Genomic DNA, 19,862 nt, shown 5'->3' with positions numbered 1-19,862 from the left:
GTATGTAGTGTACGGGAGCCATAGCGCCTGCAATTCTCAAGTTCCACTGATTAAACATGGGAACCAACTGGCTGTGGAAGCAGATGAGAGCAAATTGCAGTTTTGTTTTTCCAAGGCAGCATGTGTGAGTAATAAAAGAGATAAAATGAGAGAATTCTTATATGTGATGATTGCTGATCAGTTTTCCCTGATCACTGTAGTCCTACTAGGCATATCAGGTTACGTACAACTGGCTTGGTGGGAATGCAAACATATGCCTTTTAATTTGATCTCTTTATTTCATTTTTACTCTGCAGTTTTGGGAAACATCTGTCTTCTGTAATAACATCCATGACTTTTCTGGTTAGGTCATATACCTGATTACAAAAAAGAGATAATTTCCCACATTTCTAACAGCAGAGTGCAGTATTTTGCAAGGAGAGGTGACTTTGTGACTTAATATATATTCCTTTCTGTAAGACTGTGCTCTTTTGTGCTCTAATTATTATACAGTTCAATCAGAGTGTTTGCCAAATCCTTCTGTTAAGAACTCTACATGAATATTTTCTAAAACTTAAGTCAGAAATACGACTTCAACCAAGTTCTGGATTTAGTGAGAACAAAACCAAGGTGATTTCAGGCAGGGAAGGACTGCCTCCCTCTAGATGCCAGTGTCCGCCCCAGAACCGCATTTGCGGCAGAAGATCTCCTTGTTCTGGGTGAGGAAGCCTTCTCCCACCAAGGAGACTGAGCACTTCCCGCAGTTAAAGCATTCGCTGTGCCACTGGCGGTCTTGAAAGCAGATGAACTTGGCACCTTTGAGACCTGTAAAGGAGTTGGGGAAAGAAGGAAAGCCTCTTTTCAATGAAGAGATTGAGAATTTTATCAGGAACTCTTCTAGGAACAGGAGATACAAGACTATACGGAGGCAGGCGACCGAAAAAAAAAAGAAAGCTGTCCCCAGGCTTTGGGTCCATCTGGGAATGTCACCCATAAGCAAGTTCCACTGATGGGATCCAGTCGGATTCCCAGTGAAATTTTTCAACAATTACACAAGTAGATAGAATTTGGATATAAAAAGCACATATTTTTGGAAACAGATAAGGACTTGCTAAGACAGAGAAGGCAATGCAGTGCAGTGCAGGGGGAAGAGATACCTAAATACAGATATCTTTGTCCTTTCTTTCCTTGTGCCCTGTTTTCTAAGAGGCAACATTAGAATAAAACAAAATAAATGTGTACTTCTAGCCTGACGTCTGATGTTTTGATGACATTTAGTTCTCTCCCTTCTTTTTCCATGAAATTTTACTTCAGATAAAGTCCCATGGTCATACTCTGGTTTGGGACAGTTTCCAAAAGCCCCAAATAGAGAATTTCATCCAGATTATCACTAGGTAGCCTAACATGACCTTATCACCTTGCCCAGAGACAGCTTCAGCCTAGGCTTGCGGCAAAGATCTGTGAGTCTGACCACTTTGAGGCATTGCTGTCCCACGATTATTTTCTAAGAAGTGCTTTGTCAACCCCTACCACTTGGACCTCACCTGAGCCACAGTGCTTCTAAGAAAGTAGACTCTGAGTCTTAGTGAGACACTATCTCTAAATCCATCATACGAATTCAGGGTACAGTTCAAGGAATTGATTCTGAGGAGTTGCAGAAAAGGAGGAATGTCTAGAAACTGGAAAGGGGTTGGGATGCCCTAAGTTTGGGTCTTTACTTATTTGCCAAGTTTTCTCCAAGTGACCTTAGTGCTGTGAACTTCCTGTGATTTGCTTGTCACCCACAGAGTGAAGCTAAAATAATTCATGTGCTGATTTACATAGAATTTCCAAATATTCCATTTGGGATGGTGAAGTGGAAAGAGTGAATAAGTATTCTATTTCAGATAAACTCCCCTTAATTTATTATAATGAACTTTTATTTCCATCCTAGAAACATTATTTGATGTCTTTACATATAATTTACTAGGTCATAGATATATTTATATCAAATTTCTCTGCTTTCTTTGATTAAACTTATAACTTGCTCTTAATGATCCTATCATGACTTTCTAATAAATCAATAATAAACTAATTATTTTAACATTATTCAAAACATTAATAAACTGACTGCAAGAATAATGTTGTCTATATATGTAAATTATCTCTTCATATGTTCATAAAATTAATTATTATACATATAGCATTTTGATGCTCATGAGTTTTTCTTGAGTTTATTAGTAATCTTGCACAAGTTGCAAATGTAAAAACAATTCTAGAATTTTACAAAGAGGGAGAAACACTGAAGTGTCTGGTAGCAGGTTTTTAAGAAAGGCCTGGCTTAACATGTGATGTTTATAAATTGTTTCAATTTTAGATATGCTTACTCCCTCAGGTTGTGAGGGCCATTTGCGGTAAGAAAGTCATTCAGGAAACAGGTCTCCAGCACCTGTTTTTATCTGGCTTCATTTATTCCTGAAAATCAGTAGAATAAGAGCTAACACTTATTGAGCACTTGAAAATGAGCCCATCAATATTCTAAACATTTTACCTCTTGCTGCTTCATATAGCTCTCACCTCACCTGCATGCAGTAGGCAGTATCACCACCTCCATTTTGCGTACGAAAATTCACAGAGAGGTTCAGTCACTTGCCAGAATCACCCAGCTGGCAGGTGGCAGATCTGGATTTAATCCTATGCCATCTGGTTGCACAGCCTATGTGCTTAACTCCACCAAATTAAGCCTGAGTTTATCTTTTGTAAAAAACATAATCCAAAACATTAGCATCCCTTTCTTAAGAAATCATAATACTTGAAATTCCTTGAGTCAAAATTAACAGAAATAAAAGAAAGCTAAGACGTGATCCTGTTCAACTTGTTACTTTGAAAATAAGGCAAATGGGGGCCTCAGGGGTGACCTGTTTACCCACTGTCACACTCTAGCCAGTGGCAGGGGCAAGACCCAGGTAATTGAATCCCTAGTCCAGGGTACTTCCCACTACATCAGGCTGTGTTATTTATCCCAGAAAAGTTGGAATGGTTAGTCCCTATGTTAGAGAAAGAGAAAAAAATACATAGTTTTACCTTGAGTTTGTTCAGATGACTCAAATTCATTATGATGGAGTAAAAATGTATATCTAATGATTTACGGATATAGTTAATATAAAGTAGTATTTTGGAAACATTGTAACCTAGTTCCTTAGGGTGCTATATCGTTGGTATGAATGTGCAACTTTCAGAAGATAAATATATGGCAGTTTAAGAATTCCCTGTGGTACATTAGTTAAAATAGCTGTTTTAAAGAAGCACTGCTGTAGAACTTACATGTAAGTTTAAGAATTAGATAAAAAATATTGAAGTTAAGTTTGAAGTTTTTGCTGGTAATTTAGTTTCTGGTATCTCTCAGTCACAGAGCCAAAAGAAGATTAAGATAATTATCAAAAGACTGATTATTCTAAATTAAATACATAATCTTGCATTTGGATTACTTGTGGGTCAAATCTTTGGCTCCTGATCATCCTTATGTTACATGCAGAACAATGTGGTTTTGCGGTTGAGCCTTTAAAAGCTGGGCTCAGTGACTGACCTGCAGCCATCCATCAGAAAAAAAAATTTCTTAAGCACATGAATCTGTTATGTATCAGAATTGAAACTCATCAAGTTCAGGGCTTGTGTAGGCTCTTTGCAGATGAATATTAGCCATTTGCTTCCCCAGGAAGTTTTCAAATCCTTTTTGAGTCATTTAATTTTCTCATTTCCTCATGGAAACCCCCCCTTTTTTCTGACTAATATAAGAAAAGTGTTCTAGAACAGGTTGACTGAATCTGTTGGGTTGCGGTTGCAGATCCTACCAAAGAGATTTTGGAGCGGCAGGTACTATTGCATTTCTGTATGCCCTACTTTCTAGATAAAATCAGTGAAGACAGTGGCTTATTCTCTTGACTGCAGGAGTTGCAGATGTGGAAATGGCAGGACAGCAGAATGGTTAGGAGTCCAAGCTTTGGAGCCTGATTGTATGGAATTGCCAAAGCAAGTCCTTAAAAGGGCTGAAAGGAGATGTAAGCGAGTGATGAAAACAAGGTGTGAGGAACAGAGGTAGGATGCCCCTACACAATGGGGCAGCCACCTAGCTCCATGAGAACAGTGACTTGGCTCCAGAATGTAAGGGCAGTCTGCTCATCCTGACAGGATTTTACATTACATCACATTACACTCTTTCCAAGCATGTGCAGGCCAAACAAAACATGGCTGTTGACCAGATGTAACCCATGGGCCAGTGTTAGAGTCTGAAAAACATAGTGCCCCCTATAGACAAATAAGATTGTACTCTGTGTGCAAGGTAACTCTCCGTCTGCACTTGCAAGTCAATGAAAGCCTGCCAAGGTGGGTTTGCAGCAAAACTGTTCTCCTTCTTTATAGACTGATGAAGATTCAACTTTTATTTTGGGATATACTTAACAATGGAGGAGAAGGATATAATAATCTTTAATTCCATGTTACATAAACTGAAATAAAAAAAATATGTAATCTTAAAATAACAGGAATGGGGAAGTCTTCCACATTATTCAGTGACTATAAATTGCCTAAAAGAATAGCCGCTAGATTTCTCATGTGCCATGTTAACGTTAGTTCTTTTACTATAGCAGAAGAGCCCAGTGATTTAGAATAATCAGTCTTTTGATAGTTTTCTTAATCTTCTTTTGGCTCTTTGACTGAGAGATACCAGAAACTAAATTATCAGCAAAAACTTCTAACTTACTTCAATATTTAGAAGACAAGAAGATGCATTATTTTTACTTTGAAAATCTACTTAACACAATGATTCACCATTTTATGTTATTTACAAATCACGTCACAAGTACTTTGTTTCTTCAGCAGAAGGTGCCCTTGTTTTTCTTCATTTATTCACAGCTAAAACTTACGGCAAGGGAAAAGGGAGAAAAGAGAATACTACATTTTTTAGATGCATATTAAAATGAAGTTTAATTCCTAACCTGTTTATCCTAATTGGACAGCTTTGGATTTTTGTACAATACCTACATTTAATTAAAACTTTTTCCATTTTGAGGTCCCCTCACCCTTGTTTGGAATTAGGCAGGATTTTGATTTCCAAGTATCCCTTCCTCCCACTCAAATCCTTAAAAGCTTCAGCCCAGATCAGGCTTCCTCATGCAGGTCTTCTCTGACCTCTCAGTTCATCCTGTTTTCCTCTTTCTCTGAACCATTACTTTCACTGAGAGTCAGCACCATTAGGTTTAGCATTAATTACCCTCTGCAGAGCATAGTTACCCTAATTATACTCTATACTTATCTTGAGTGGCCTGGGTAATATTTTCATTTACACATTTTGTGTTTATCTCAAAGAACAAACATAAGGAAAAGATTACCCATTTTTTAACTTGCCTTGTTGAAATAAACTATGTAACATTAACGTAGCCATAGCTGTCTCCCGGGAGGACTGCATGGAAGAACTCACCGGTAATGGGCTTGGTGCAGGCCGCACACTTTTTGGCATAAAGATGGTCGTAGCAGTCCAAGCAGAATGGATAGTCATCTCTTGACATGAACTCTTCTCCACAGAGCTCCTTCCTGCAGCCACTACACAGAAAACACTCCTTATGCCATGGTTGGTCACGAAACGTTATCCCACCTGAAGTTATCACCTGCCAAAGGATCGCAAAAAAGGTGGTAACTGTGAGAGCTGTTTTTCGATTCTCTTCTGGATCCACAAGTGGTTCTTTGGGCTACTTGATCACCCTGTATCAGGCTTTCCTTTCCCTATGGTTTCTTTTTCTTTTCTTTTTTTTCCCTTTTGAATTGCTGTGAGAAGCAAAAGGCTATAGGGATGAAATTAGGAAAGGCTATAGGGAGCTGGTGATAAATATCCTAATTTTTTTCCCATGATGGAGTGGAAAAAGAAGCAGGGCCTTAGTGGATCCTGAATGATGCAAAAAAGAGTTGGCTGTTGCTTCCTTTTTTCATCTTTCTATGACTTTCTTGTTGGTATTCAAAGATCTGCCATTCGAACTAAGATATTTCCTATACTGTGTTCCATGTTTACCTTTTAAGGATTCTGGGGATAAAAAAAAAAGCTTGCTTTTTTTTCTCCCCCTGAAGGATTTACTCTAGGTTCAAGAATATCCAGCAGTAACAACCTTGAATGGAACTGATAAGCACCATTGTCTGCTAATTATTACTAAAACTTCTTAAGTGTTTTGTTTTCTTTTTTTTTCAGTCCTCAGCCCTGTGCTAAGGAATGACCTCTTCTTACTATTCTCAACATCTTTACACAGTAGGGACTGTTACCTTTCTCTCTTAAAAGATGAGCAATTACTTGGGGTTAGAGAGGGCGTCACTTACCAGGGTTGCACAGAACTAGCATTTAAACCTGCACAATCTGACTCCACAGCCCGTGTGCTTAAACACTATCACAATATTGCAAGATAACTTTGGAGTGGTCAACAGTTAAGTCCATGTTGAATGAATGAATAAATGAACACCAAGAGGAAGAAGTGTTCGGAAAGCAATTCCAGTATTGCATCTAGCACAAATGGGGTACTGCGGGCAACTGTGTGCGTTTTTAGCTTTAGGACTCGAAGTAATGAGCACTGGTTGTACATTGAGCCTCAATGTATGATGTGCTAGAGTTTTGTCAGAGATGGTTATTATTCCTCCATAATATAATATTTCTCTAAACTAGTTTAATCCATGGATTCCACTTTTTAAAATGCAGAGACATCTTTCTTTAGAATCAGATGGATAAATACTAGACAACTCTTCTTGTGTAACAGTTTTTAAGTCATAACATCTTTCAGAACCATTTCTATTGACCTGCAGTATCTGTGTGACTTGGAATGTGTTTGTGTCTTGGAAAGACTGAAACTATGTTGTATCTGAGATGGCTCTTGTAATCTTTGCATTTAAATTAACTAGATGCAAAAATGGAGAGCCTGTTCTAGGCCATCAATCATATCATCGGCGAATTTAAAAAATATATTATTTGTCTGTGACAGAGGGTTTTTGGACACGTATATTAAAGATATTTTAAAATCTAACAACAAATATCTAAAAAATTAACGGTATTTGAAAGAAAATTTATTTTTCCTAAAGGAAAAAAAAACTATACTATTCTAACTAAGTAAATGGGAAACATAATGGTGTGTGTGAACATGAGCAATTTAAAATATTCCCTGCTGACTTTGAATGCCTTACAGCAGGCAGGCATAGCAGAATTGAAGAGTCATTTGATTTGTTTGGTCAACTGATTAGCAGGCAGTGCTTAAAAGATACAAACTTGAAACAAATATATTCACAGCAAAATAAAATGATATATATAGCAAAGACTATTTAATTGGGGAGAAGATGCTCTGGAACATTAAAAATAATTTGCTTTTGTTCCTTCATATATATTGTCAGAAGTGGGATCGCTGGGTCAAAAGAGAGATGCATTTTTAATTTTTTGAGGTATCTCCATAATGCTTTCCATAGTGACTGTACCCATCAGCATTCCCACCAACAGTGCAAAAAGGTTCCCTTGCTCCACATCCTTGCCAGCACTTTTGTTTGTTGAATTATTGATGACAGCCATTCTCACAGGTGTGAGGTGATACCTCATTGTGGTTTTAATTTGCATTTCCCTGATGATTAAATATGCTGAGCATCTTTTCATATGTCTATTGGCCATCTGTATGCCCTCTATGGATAAATGTCTATTTCCTGTGGTTATTGCAGTGTTATTTGCAATGGCCAAGAACTCAAAGTAGCCCAGGTGGCCATCAGTAGATGAGTGGATAAAGCAACTATGGACATTTACACAATAGGGTACTACTTGGTCACAAAAAAGAAGAAAGTTTTACCCTTTTCCACAGCATGGTTGCACCTGGAGAACACTATGCTAAGTAGAAAAAGCCAGTCAGAGAAAGACAGATACGATATGATTTCACTCATATGTGGACTGTAATGAACAAATTGAACCAACCAGGAAAATGGGTGCAGACTCATAGAGGCAGAGCAGATGACAGCTCGTGAGGGGGCGGAGGGATGGAGCAAAATGGAGAAAGGACTCATGGACACGGACGACAGCGTGGTGACTGCTAGGAGAGGGGATATATGGAGACTAAATGGTAACGGGAAAAATACAATGAAGATTAAATTAAAAAAAGAATTTCAAGACAATAAAAAAATAGTTTGCTTGTGATTATGTTCCTCTTGAAGAGGTAGGTGGGTTAAAATGAATCTAATATCCAAGCTTAGTTTTTGCCACTGATTATTCCCAAGATTTAGATTAAGTTTCTTTTCTGATGAAGTGGAGACAATAATGATTTCATACTCCGTACGTGACAGCTGATGAATTGCAGGATACACTATTTGAAACCTAAGAAGCTTGAATTCAAAGCACCTGTAGTTTGAGGTTACTTGCTGTGTGGTAGAAAATAAATTTTCTGTTCACAAAATAAAATCGATCAAAAAAGTTCTAAGGGCCTGACTGTTAAGTAGGTTTTGCCTATTTTGTTTTGTTTTATATATTTGATCTTTGGTTGGGTTGAAATGAATTGTTTTTCTTCAGCTTGGATCATCTTGATGAGAAATATTTATGTCCGGCTTTCTTTAAAGGACTTGTGGCTTAAAAAATTAAATAGAAAATAGTCTGGCATGCCATGATCTGTCTACTACCCAGTATAAACATTTCATAAATGTTTGGTGACCTCAAATCATATCCTAAATATAGGCCAGGCTCCCATATAACCTGGGAAATGCCAGTGCTTTGGCCCTAGACAGTGCTCGGCAGTTGAAGTACTAGAGAAGTTCCCCTCTGAATCCTTACTGTATTGAAAGAAACTTTATATTGTGTCCCCCAATAAATGTGTTTAAGGTAATTCCCATAAGTCTCATTAATATCTTAGGGTAAATCTTTAAGAAATAGCCTAAAAATGGCCAACTTAATTTTCCTTCAACATAATGAGATAAATCTATCCATTTTTATTTCCAGCATCTGTTTCTAATAACAAACTATAGAAATGATCCCTGAAAGTATAGTCTTATTTCCAGCATCTGTTTCTAAATGCATGTCTTTGACTTTGGTGATTTTTTGGAGCTTCACATGTCACACAGTCACAGGGTCTGACTGTTGTTGTTAAAGTCATTTTCTAAGTCATGTTTCTGGTAGTGTAATGGAAGTCTCCGGGTATAGGATGTCGCAGTACTGTCATTTGTAATTTTCAGCCATCATTACAGTGTAATTTAAAAATTATAATTTAAGGGTTTATTGATGGCTCCTCAAATGCAGTAGTAGTATTTTAAATGTACCTCAGAAATTACTGGGTGTGCATTTATGTGCATGTATGTTTGCACATGCATTTATAGAAAGTGGAAATGAGCCTTCTAGCTGTCCAGATGCAAGTATACAAAAGGTCCAAAGAGATCTGCCAAAGTAATCCATATATCAAGTGTTTAGAAATGACTGTACTAATCCAATGTATTTTCATGATTCAGTTTTCTTGTTACAATTTATAGTGCTATTTTAAACTGGTGATGCCTCACAGGTCAAGGATTTCTTCGAGAACATCAATATACATATTTTATGGACTAGAGACAAGCTTTATAAAGGTGATGGAGTGACTTTCACCAGAAAAAACCCTTAGAAGATAAAAAAGAATTAGGCAAAGTTTACTTGAAAAAGTGACTTTTTTCCCTATTGGAAAATATGTTTGGAATGGGTACCCATGTCAAAAGGCGCCACAGGATACTGCCGTAGAACTTGAAAATGAGGGAAACCACTCAAATCTCTTCGCCTTCTTTCTGTCTTTATGTCTAATGAATTTCCCTAAGGACCTCATCACTCTTTTGAGCCTACCTATTTACTCTTTAGAAACATAAAAGCTTCAAGCCAAGATGGCATTTACATTGCTGAGACATAATGTGAGGAGGGAAACCTCTTTTTTAAATTGGTTCGCTTTATCGCTCTGTGAGGTAAATCTGTATTTCTCTGAAATCGAATGGATTGAAAATTATTTTCTTTGTAATATTTTGTTCAAAGAGAGATGAATGTTGTAGTGTAAAGCAGTGAGTAGAACTGGAATATCAGGCCACTTGAAATTTTGGAATATTAAAGTCATGTTCTGGGTGGAATTTTATGGCGATAAGAATATAGATGGCCACGCTCACAATGACAGGTCGGACATGCCAGATTCACACTCGCATCAATGTATAACGGCAGCTATAACACTGTAGTATCAGTTCATTTCAAATATGTAGTGCAGCTAAAGCAGCAGAGTGATCTGGAAAATTCCATATGCTTCATTCTCTTCAGATAATTACCTTCTTGCAGAAGCTGCAGTAGTGAGCAAACTCCTTCTCAAAACACCCCACACAGTAATTGCCACTGTCTTTAGAAATCAAAGGTTTAGTTCCTATTGGCTGTCGGCAATGCTCACACACAAAGCAGGTTTCATGCCAGTAGTTGCCCTTAAATTCCATTTTGCGGGAACCTGTACCCCAAACGTAAGAACCCGTTAGTACAAATCAAGCGTAACTTTGTTTTCTTTTAAGCAAAAATATACCGAATTACTTAAAACACTATTTTAAAGTTAAGATAATAAACTAATTGCCCTTATGAAAAATAATGTCTTGTTGGTTTCCAAAACATTGATCTGTAAAAAGAATAGAGTTCAGCCGCAATGACGGTTAATCATACTTTCCCTGAAAACTCTTGTGCTCTGTAAGCTACAATTTTGAAATGTGAAAGTATTATAAGTGGAGACTTGGAAAGGCTGCGTGCGGTTTAGATAAACTGGGCCCTAATCACCATTATAGGAACATTAGGAACGCCAGCGCACAGACTCCTGGGATTGACGGTGTGCAGCTATGATCTCCCAGACATTCTTTGAAGCCATAATAAGAAAATAAGCCATAATTGTGTTCTTATGTTGCTGTCTATACTGAGAAGAGGATCAAAACAGAATTAGTGCTGGCCTGTAAGTGTAGTGAATCCTTTTCTTCCCTAAGGGAGAACAAAACCTGCCACTGGTTCTATATAGGGCAGGGCGTTTAATGCAATGTTAGTATTATTGGTATAGATTTTACCTTTATTCTATGGCTCACATTCTAGTTCAAAATGTTCCTATGTCTTAGGTTTATGAAAATACACAGAACACCCTAATTTACCCATTCAAGACGGAAATAATAATAATTTATTTCTACAGTACACTACATGAGAGCAAGAGATAGCAAGAAAGGTGTTTTCCTCAGAGGCAGGTTTTGTTGCTAGCTGCCATATTTTTCCTGTGCTTGGGCTTAATTCAAAGTGTTGCAGCTTCAGTTAGAGAGCCAACCCGCCTTTGATCTTACCAGGCATGATGGTCTTCTTGCAGTGGAAGCACTTGGAGGAGCACTCATTAGAATAGCACTTCGAGCACAGCAGGCGCTCGTCCTTGGCCACAAAAGGCTTTTCCACCAAAGAGTGATTGCACTTGGCACAGTTGAAGCATCTTTTGTGCCAGTGCCGGCCTTTGTAACAAAGATCCTTCAAGACAGTGAAAAACTTAATTAAATGTGTTTGCGATAAAGCAGGCAATTTTATAAGACACAACTAAGGCTCGTGGGACTCTGGTGCCAGTAGGTTGTGCGGGTAGCTCGAAGGAAAGTTGCTACTGATACCATTACCCAGAGACAGGAGACTCCCTGGGGCAACTCAGAGCTAGAGCTTGGGGCTTTCTTGGTTGGTCACCAAAGACAGATGGAAAATAAATGGACCCTTTCCTACTTCAAGTTTTCCTGCCTTCCTTTTATGAACAAGAGGGGTTTTTCACGGAACAATCTTTACTTTTAGATTGTCATCTTACTGTTATTTGACAAAGAAACAAAATCTTGACACCGTCTAACTAAAAAAAAGAGCAAAATGATGAAAAGGAAAAAGGAAAAATACAATAATGTGCCTGTGGGAGGAACTACCTGTATGTGTGAAGGTATCGGCACACAATGGATATGGAGATGAGGCTGATTTGAAGTCAGAAAACATTGATTTTTGAATCTTTACACATCCAATTATCTATGTATTTATTAGTTTATACTCTTGTGATTTCAGAGGTAATGCAACATTTTATTTGTGTAACTTTGGACAGATAACTTAACCTCTTTAATATTTAGCACCCTAAACTGTCTCTTAAAGTCACTGTGAGGGTTAAAGTATGTGTGATATTTCATACTGCTAAACATAGCGCTTGGAACTTGATGGATGGTGACTTGGAAGATCCTTATATAGTAGCAGAGCAATAGAGTATTGACAGTTAATTAAAGGAAACGAGGCAATCCAAAGCTTTTGTCTGCAAACTAAGGTAAGACCTACCTTGGAATCTGATTCAATTGTTTCTTTGCACTCCTCACAGTAGTTACAAAAGACACGATCGTAACAGGAAAGGCAGTATGGGTTGCCATCCTTCAGCATAAACTTCTTCCCAAGAAGTGATGTTGTGCAGTATTGACAGTCAAACTGAGAAGCTGTCATTTTGTTTCGATCCTGTGAATAAGTAGAGGATTCATGTATATAACAGCAAATTTTGTTGTTCTCAGAGATTACAAAACTTCAATGGGGGTCAAGCACTGTAATGAATTTATATTTTCTTAAGAGGAAATTCACCAATTTAGGAAAATAGGCTACAGTCACGGTTCAACTTGGAGCGATTTAAGAAAGGCCACACTCCTGTTACGGCAGTTCTTGTGTATTTCGCTAAGAAAATGCACCAAGCCACCAAAGCCAGATTGTGCAAAACATCTTGCAGTCATCATTCACTAAATGTGGGATTCAATGAGAATGTGATCTGTGCTGAAATAGGATGGTTTCACCGCAGGGATAGAAATGTGAACTGTCGATAGGGCTTTCGCTAACTGTCATCACTTACTTTCTTGTTGGAAAGTGCTGGGGGCAGAATCCCATGGAGATAAGAACATCTTTTTTATCCTAACTGAAATAGAAATTATTAATAGAGTACATTGCATTTTCCATGCCTTCTTTTAGTTCTTAAATCTTTATCGGGTACCTAATGATTTGGACACATTAGTCCTAAGATCTTCCTGTACCATATAGTCTCCCTTGGGACATGCTCCTTGCCTGTGACTTCAATCATTCTGTTGACTCCAAAATCTCTTGCTTTAGCCTGTTTATGACTTGCCTCCTGGGCATTTTCATTTAAATATCATACACCAAGCTGGCCAAATGAAACTCTTTTGAAGGTAGGATTCAATCCAAGTGCCAGGTCTTGGTGACTATAGTTGAACAATTGCCCAGATGTAGAAGTGTATATAAAACCACCAATGGTAGAAAGAGTTATAGCTTTTCTACATAACATTATGTAGAATGAATAATAGCAGCAGCATCTTACAGAATGAAAAGCTGATATGAAATATAAGGCCAAGGCCAGGGTAAGAATTGTAGTTATTTTGTATATTTAGGAAAACCATTAAAGAACAAAATATAGATTTCAAAAAGTTTACTTAAGACATTACACATGAGTTTTTCATTGTCATCAAAAGCAGTAACACTGATTGTCTTCAAAAGGGAGATTTATCATCTCTGGAATATATCGAGAGCTATGAATATTTTCTACTTTCCACCTCAGATTTTTTAAATGTTTGCAAAATCAGAAAATCAATCAATTATTTGCTGCTTTTTACAGCATTATAAATGCTACTTTTTGTTTGCTACATTTCAACTGTATTCCTGCTCATTTTGCCTTCTTTAATTTTAATGATGATGTTTCCAGCAGAGTGTCTTGCTGAATATACATTTTCATTGATTCTGTGTGTAGCAGTTTTGCTATATTGTTCTCCACTAATAGAGAAAAGATTGTGAATTTGAAACCTGTGAGTCTTTTCCCAGGAAATATGAAAATTCAGACTAGAAAGTTCCCAATGGAACATCCCAAAATTATATGGAAGGAACATTGAATTTCATATTTGATTAATTTTACAGAAATGTGCCTTCCTAGGGAGTGCAAGCATGTTTAATGTGTGAATGAGGGATTGGAAACAGGAAGAAAATAGATCTGATTCCCTTGAAAGGTTTTAAAATGCAAGTATTATTTTCATTTACAATGATCAAGTGTTTATCTCTTATTAGTGAAATAGGGCATATACTTTTAACTTTTATCACTTAATATGGAAAATACCACTTTCAGCATGCCTATTTATTTAGTGTTAGATGTACATAATAGCGCTGTGAAGCCTGGCCTCTCAGGACTTGGGAACGCCCAGACTACTTCCATTTTGTAAGGCTTCTGCTGTATTATAAAATGAAGAAACCACCAAAAGGATTACAAAATTGGTAGAGGTTTTCAAATATATAAGACACATTTAATTTCTTTAGTCAATTTGTTATTTCTTGTACTTTACATATATACAAGAAACATTCTTTCCCACATATGTGAAGTTTTATTTTTAAAAGGTTTTTAAAAATTAGTGGATGATAAATGAGTAGAGGTAGTATGCATTAAACCATCCTTTCTTTATGTTTGTCAACAGAGAAATAATCCAGATGGTTCTGGCATATCCAAAAACAGGTTTTGCATGCTAATGGTGGTAATGGAAATTGTCCTAACAAGGAAGATTTGGGATTCTGCGAGCTGATTCACAGGGTCAGCTGTCGAGGTATACAATTTGAGATGCAAGAGAAAGAAGAGGGAGACAGTAAAGTTCTTCCTCTTTGTCTCTCAATGCTCAGTTACCATGGAAATGTGCAAAGCAAGGACATGGCTGCAACATACGTGAGCTTCATGCATAAGCATTGCACAAATTAAGGACAACCTGTATGTGTCCTATTACTTTACTGCCATAGGTTACAATTTTCAAAAATGAGCGGGTTTTTCCTTCTTACAGTGGAGTTGAAATGTACTAGATAATAATGTGGGCATTCGGTTTCTGATGTGTCTATGCAGATGTGTTTCTGAGGAATTTTATTTAGTTAAGGGAATTGAATTACCATATATCCTTTATTGTAAATATCAACTATAAGTTAGTATATTGATTTGCTTACACTTTTTCATTCCCCATGGAGGCAGGTAATACTATATAAAATCATCACATTGATTACATGTCTTAAAGTAGAGGATATACAGTAAATGGTATCTAAGGTTACTTCTATCTCTGATACATGATCTATAAATTTTGCTAAGTAGATACAAGTGATGCCATAGTCACTACTTTTGTATGTGTCAAAGTGCAACTGTTCTTTACAGTTTGTTTTCTGGCTTAATTTTCATCTGGCTATTCGCAGTAGCTTCACTCTGCCTGCATAAACGCATCTATGCTCATCCAAAAGTGCTGCATGGCTATTTCAATTGCCCGTTCAGGTCTTTCATTGATTCTTTAAAGCAAATTTGATTCTGTTTTTCCTCAGGGGAGAACTTGACAGAATTTAAATCCAAATGACATAAGGAATAATAAAATGCTCTAGGAAAATGTTACTACAAAATATTGAAGTCTTTAAAACATATCTGATTGATGTACTGAACTTGGACAGAGACAGAAACTGAATGCAGAATCGGGTGTTTGTTTTTTGTTTTAATTTCAATGATAGAATTTTATTTTATTTTTTGCCTTTTTTATTATTATTTATTGTTATTCTATCACAGTTGTCCCTTTGCCCTCCTCCATCCATCCATCCCCCCTGCTCCCACAGTCGATGCAGAATCTTAATTTGAAATGTATTTAAATGAATTTACCTGCAGACATTTTCCCATTTAGGATTTTATCATTTGAATTGCTGCTCTGAGGGTAGGCAGGGGGCTGACGGCCAGTCAAGAGCATTTCGGAAGCCTCATTGAACAAGGTAGTATGTTGCTCTATGCTTTATCGAGGGTTACAGGAACCATTTCCATGCAGAGTTACATAAACCACCTAGTCTCCTAAGGCAACTTTCATTCTCTTTTCTGCCTTCCCTGCCTGCACCCTTACATGGTTTTATTGGATACCATACATCCTATTGATTTCATTTCAGAAGCATCCATTAAATCATAATTTAGGTTCTCCTCATATCTTTGGAGGACCACATCAAACTGAAGATATTATTTAAGATTTGTTAGTCTCTTGAGTGGAACCAAGCATATTTCTACTACACGACTTTTGTTCTCCGATGATAAGCTCAACATTTCTAGGGAATTTCAGAATATCCACCACAATGCTTAAGGAAAATTTTTCTCAGACTCATCTGATCATATCCCTTCCCTGGAGGAAAACCCCCAACTGCTCTTCTTTGGTTATGAAATAGTCTCAACTTCATCACTTAGCATAGAGACCCTGTACTAGCATTTCTGCTTTTCCTCCTATTCCTTTATCCCTTTCCCAACCTCGCACTGTGTGATACACTCACATACCCCACCTATGCTTTGGCCACTTCTAATGGCTTCCTATTCTTCAAATACATTGTGTCCTTTTATGCCTTTGGGCTGTGGAACATGACTTCTTTTTTCCCTAATGCCCTCCTCCTTGTCCTCCTCTGACTTCATCTACCTGATGATTCTCCTCATTCATCAAAGTCCAGTGAAAAATCCTTCTTAGTAACTTTCTCATATCTCTGAGGACAGAGTAGCTGCTCTCTTTAGTTCATACAGATGTCTATTTTTCTTGTGCCATGTTTTGTATCAGTTGTTTTGCCCTGTGTGTTTCTCACTGGTCAGTTACTCAAGAGTAAGGACGTTGCTTATTTCATCTGTGTGTCTGTGTCTCAGGTCTGAGCATAGCAGGACCTCAGAACATGCTCTGTGACTGAAGAAACAAATTAATGAGGAACTTTCTGTTCTCTGAGGCCTTGGAGTTCAAACCAACAATAATGAAAGCACATGCAAAGAGGATTAAATCAATAGCATAAAGGGTAAAGGCTCAAATATAAAAGAATTAAGAATATATGCTGTATGTTTACTTGGGTGGTGAATTAATTTATATCTATTATATCTGTGGCTAATTGAGAATAAAGGTTAGAGAACACGGGGTAAAGCCACAGGGCCTGTCCATGGCAAGGGGAAATATTTTACTCTCCCTGTGAGGACAGCTGAAGAAGACAGCTAGACTGTCTTTGAACACTAGCTGAGGAGGATATCAAAAAACAGTAGAAGTAGTTCCTTAATCTGTGGACATTATTAAACAGTTTTTTTTTCTAAACTAGTGGTACAAATAAACATTCACTAACAATTTTCCAACTGTTTGATCAGACACTTCAGTTCTCTGTTGGAAGCTACACCAGCTTTTCTGGCAGGTCTGTGCACGTGACATTTTGAGAAAAACCATCTCTTTACCAAGATGGCATGGTCTTTGTCTCCTGAGATCTATGATATTAGCTGAAGGGTTGTTTGACTGAATTTGACAAAATTTAGGGGAGTTAAGATATATGAAAAAAATAAATTGTTCAAGACTGTAAACTAGGCCTGATAAGCCCATGTTCTAGAGCAGAAACATTTAAAATTCACATATTTAAAAAGATATGAAGAAATTAAAATAACTAGTAAAGAAGTTCTACTTTTACGCCTTTCTTTCATTTCTTTTCCTGGTTCTGAGGGTAGAGTTGGGCAGACCTGTGTGCACTTCCCTGTCTGTTGTTTGCTTGTAACCCAAGACATAACACACTGACGGGAATGGTGGGTTAGAAGTCAGAAGCTGTAGATTGCTCCACTGGTTACTTTAGGGCTGGTTGGTGTCTAACCTAGCCACTATTTTGTAAACCCCTTAACCTTCCTGTCCCTTACTTTGCTTAGCTGTGAAATGAGAACAGTGTTGGCTGCCATGAGCCCCCTCTACAATCCAGTGCAAGGCAAGAATGGAAAAGTCACGGGTAAGTCTGCTGTCAGTGTTCTTGACTTGATGGAAGCTACACAATTATAACTGTAGTTCCCATTTTAAAGAAGGAGGCTATTTTTCTCCCCCCTCAAACATGACATTTGAAAAACCCAACAAACAATGTTAAAAATAACTAAAGCCATAACTTCAGGCTATCAATCAAAAATAACCTAAAACAAGCACTATAGAATTGTAGTGGAATGTTTGATATTAGTCTCTAGGGATGTATTCACAAACACTGTTTGTTGGAAGCTGAATGTCTTGTGCAGAGAGGTCAAATATAAATTCTCCTGAGAGCTGATGAACTATTCTCCCATGAAACAAAAACAGCTGACTAGAGCTTTCCATGTGGTTAATTTGTTCTGTTGATGCTAACAAAGAAAAAAAATTGCTTTGTATGATTTTTCTTGGAGACATCCCATTCAGAATTATGTAATTTTGGCAGCTGTTACTGAAATAGATATAGTTCAGGGCAATATGTAAGTATAACCATATATGTAGGTTTAATACCATCCTTGATATCCTGGGATATAAAAAAATTATAGGACAAAAAACATATTGCTTTTTAACATGAAACTAAATTATTTAGCTCTCTATCTATCCAGACCCCAAAATTCTATTTTAAAACCCATCACTAGGCTTTCCCCTACAATTTTGACCCCAAAGGAACCACAACATTTCAGTGGATGTAAGTTGAGCTTTCCCTTCTACTCCTTGAAAATTTGTGGTTATTTCTATACAAGGTATTCTGGAAGAGCAAATCTAGTTTTTAGGTTGTCTGAAGATCTTCTCAAGGTCCTTTCTGAAGTTCTGATTTAGTGCTAGGGTTTGCTACATACAAGAACTGAACTAAAAGTGATAATATATCAAAAACTATTTAGCATAATGTCAGCTCATGGTAGGGGAAAGGTAAGTATTTCTTGTATTATATGAATCCCCCCAATCAACCCCATTTCCTGGAGGTGGAGTCTATGAGGTCACTGCAGATTTAACATAAATATCAAAATATTTCCCCTGCCACTAGGTTCTTAGAAAATTCAACAAGTGTTCTATGGAATTTCTCAAGGATAGTTATTGTGTAATCTGTATGTTTGTTTTTGGTCTTCCTTTCTATTTGAAGATCACATGATTGATTATGCTCCTTAACTACAATACTATCAGTATCTGAAAGCTAGTAGTTGTTCTCTTAAACGTGGAGAGGAAACGCCATGGATCCATCTGTGTAGCACTGTTTCTGCCTGCTTTCCCTTGCATCTAATAACAAGTGGAAGCTTATTTAGCAAAAATCATGATCTTTCATTTTATAAACTAAGTCTACTGAGGAAGGACTAACACTGTAACCTATGTCACATCTATAACACATGCTAATCAGCTGAATAACCCCCACAGGGCCAGGTACTTGAGTGCACATGATTACATGAAAAATATGCTGTCCGGGAGAATATTCTAGGGGGATATACTTCATCAGAGAGGAAAGGCAATGTCTTTTGTAATTTTTTTCATTGTTGAGTTCAATATGCTGTGATCTGAGGAGGGTATATATTGATCACTATAATCACTGTATTTTATTTTTGAATTTCCTTTCATAATGAATAATGAAAAAACTCAATCCTTAATTAATTTACCTTAAAAGGATGGCAAACACATTCAAACAGTGGCTTGAGAGCAGGTTAGGTTAATAACCGTGGATGGAGGATTTTAGAGCAGCTGCTTCGATCACCATGGTACAGTCAATTTACCTTAACCCTAGCTAATCTCTTCATACTCTAGGAGAATCAGGCAAAAATTACTTTCAATAACTTCCTTTTAAACAAATACATTTTTAAATATAAGAAACAAGTCATTGCCATTCTGATAATTTATAGATTGTATTAGAAACTGTCCAATTAAATAAAGAGTGGGTTTTACTTGGAAGGTGATCAATATAAAATGATAGCTGTATTTTTTATCTGACGGGACCTATAAAGTAATTTTTTAAATCCACGACTTACCTAATGACAACTCCAGTTAAACAAATTAGTTAGGAAGACCTTTCAGCCATATGGCTAAAAGCAATAAATAAGATTTCACAATCAATCACATAA

General features: G+C 37.1%; 1 protein-coding gene and 1 pseudogene across 1 annotated transcript in view; both read right to left on the bottom strand.

The window, feature by feature from the left end:
• Nucleotides 1–230: 230 nt before the first annotated feature.
• FHL5 (four and a half LIM domains 5) overlaps nucleotides 231–19,862 on the bottom strand; it is a 29,637-nt gene continuing 10,005 nt past the window's right edge. Inside the window, exons 2-6 of the mRNA XM_054568867.1 lie at nucleotides 12,302–12,472; nucleotides 11,305–11,479; nucleotides 10,276–10,445; nucleotides 5,435–5,621; nucleotides 231–804 (exon numbers count right to left, since the gene is read on the bottom strand). Coding sequence (XP_054424842.1) covers nucleotides 641–804; nucleotides 5,435–5,621; nucleotides 10,276–10,445; nucleotides 11,305–11,479; nucleotides 12,302–12,460 — 855 coding nt within the window. The 5' untranslated portion in view covers nucleotides 12,461–12,472 and the 3' untranslated portion in view covers nucleotides 231–640. The remainder of the gene's footprint in view (nucleotides 805–5,434; nucleotides 5,622–10,275; nucleotides 10,446–11,304; nucleotides 11,480–12,301; nucleotides 12,473–19,862) is intronic.
• Nucleotides 8,838–8,998, bottom strand: LOC129067957 (uncharacterized; annotated as a pseudogene).

This window comes from Pteronotus mesoamericanus, unplaced genomic scaffold (assembly GCF_021234165.1).
Source record: "Pteronotus mesoamericanus isolate MK-2021 breed Mesoamerican mustached bat unplaced genomic scaffold, CSHL_Meso_final contig_20, whole genome shotgun sequence".
Classification (NCBI taxonomy): Eukaryota; Metazoa; Chordata; class Mammalia; order Chiroptera; family Mormoopidae; genus Pteronotus; species Pteronotus mesoamericanus.
Note: the sequence above shows the minus strand (reverse complement) of the source record. Positions and strands in the feature narration are given on the sequence as shown.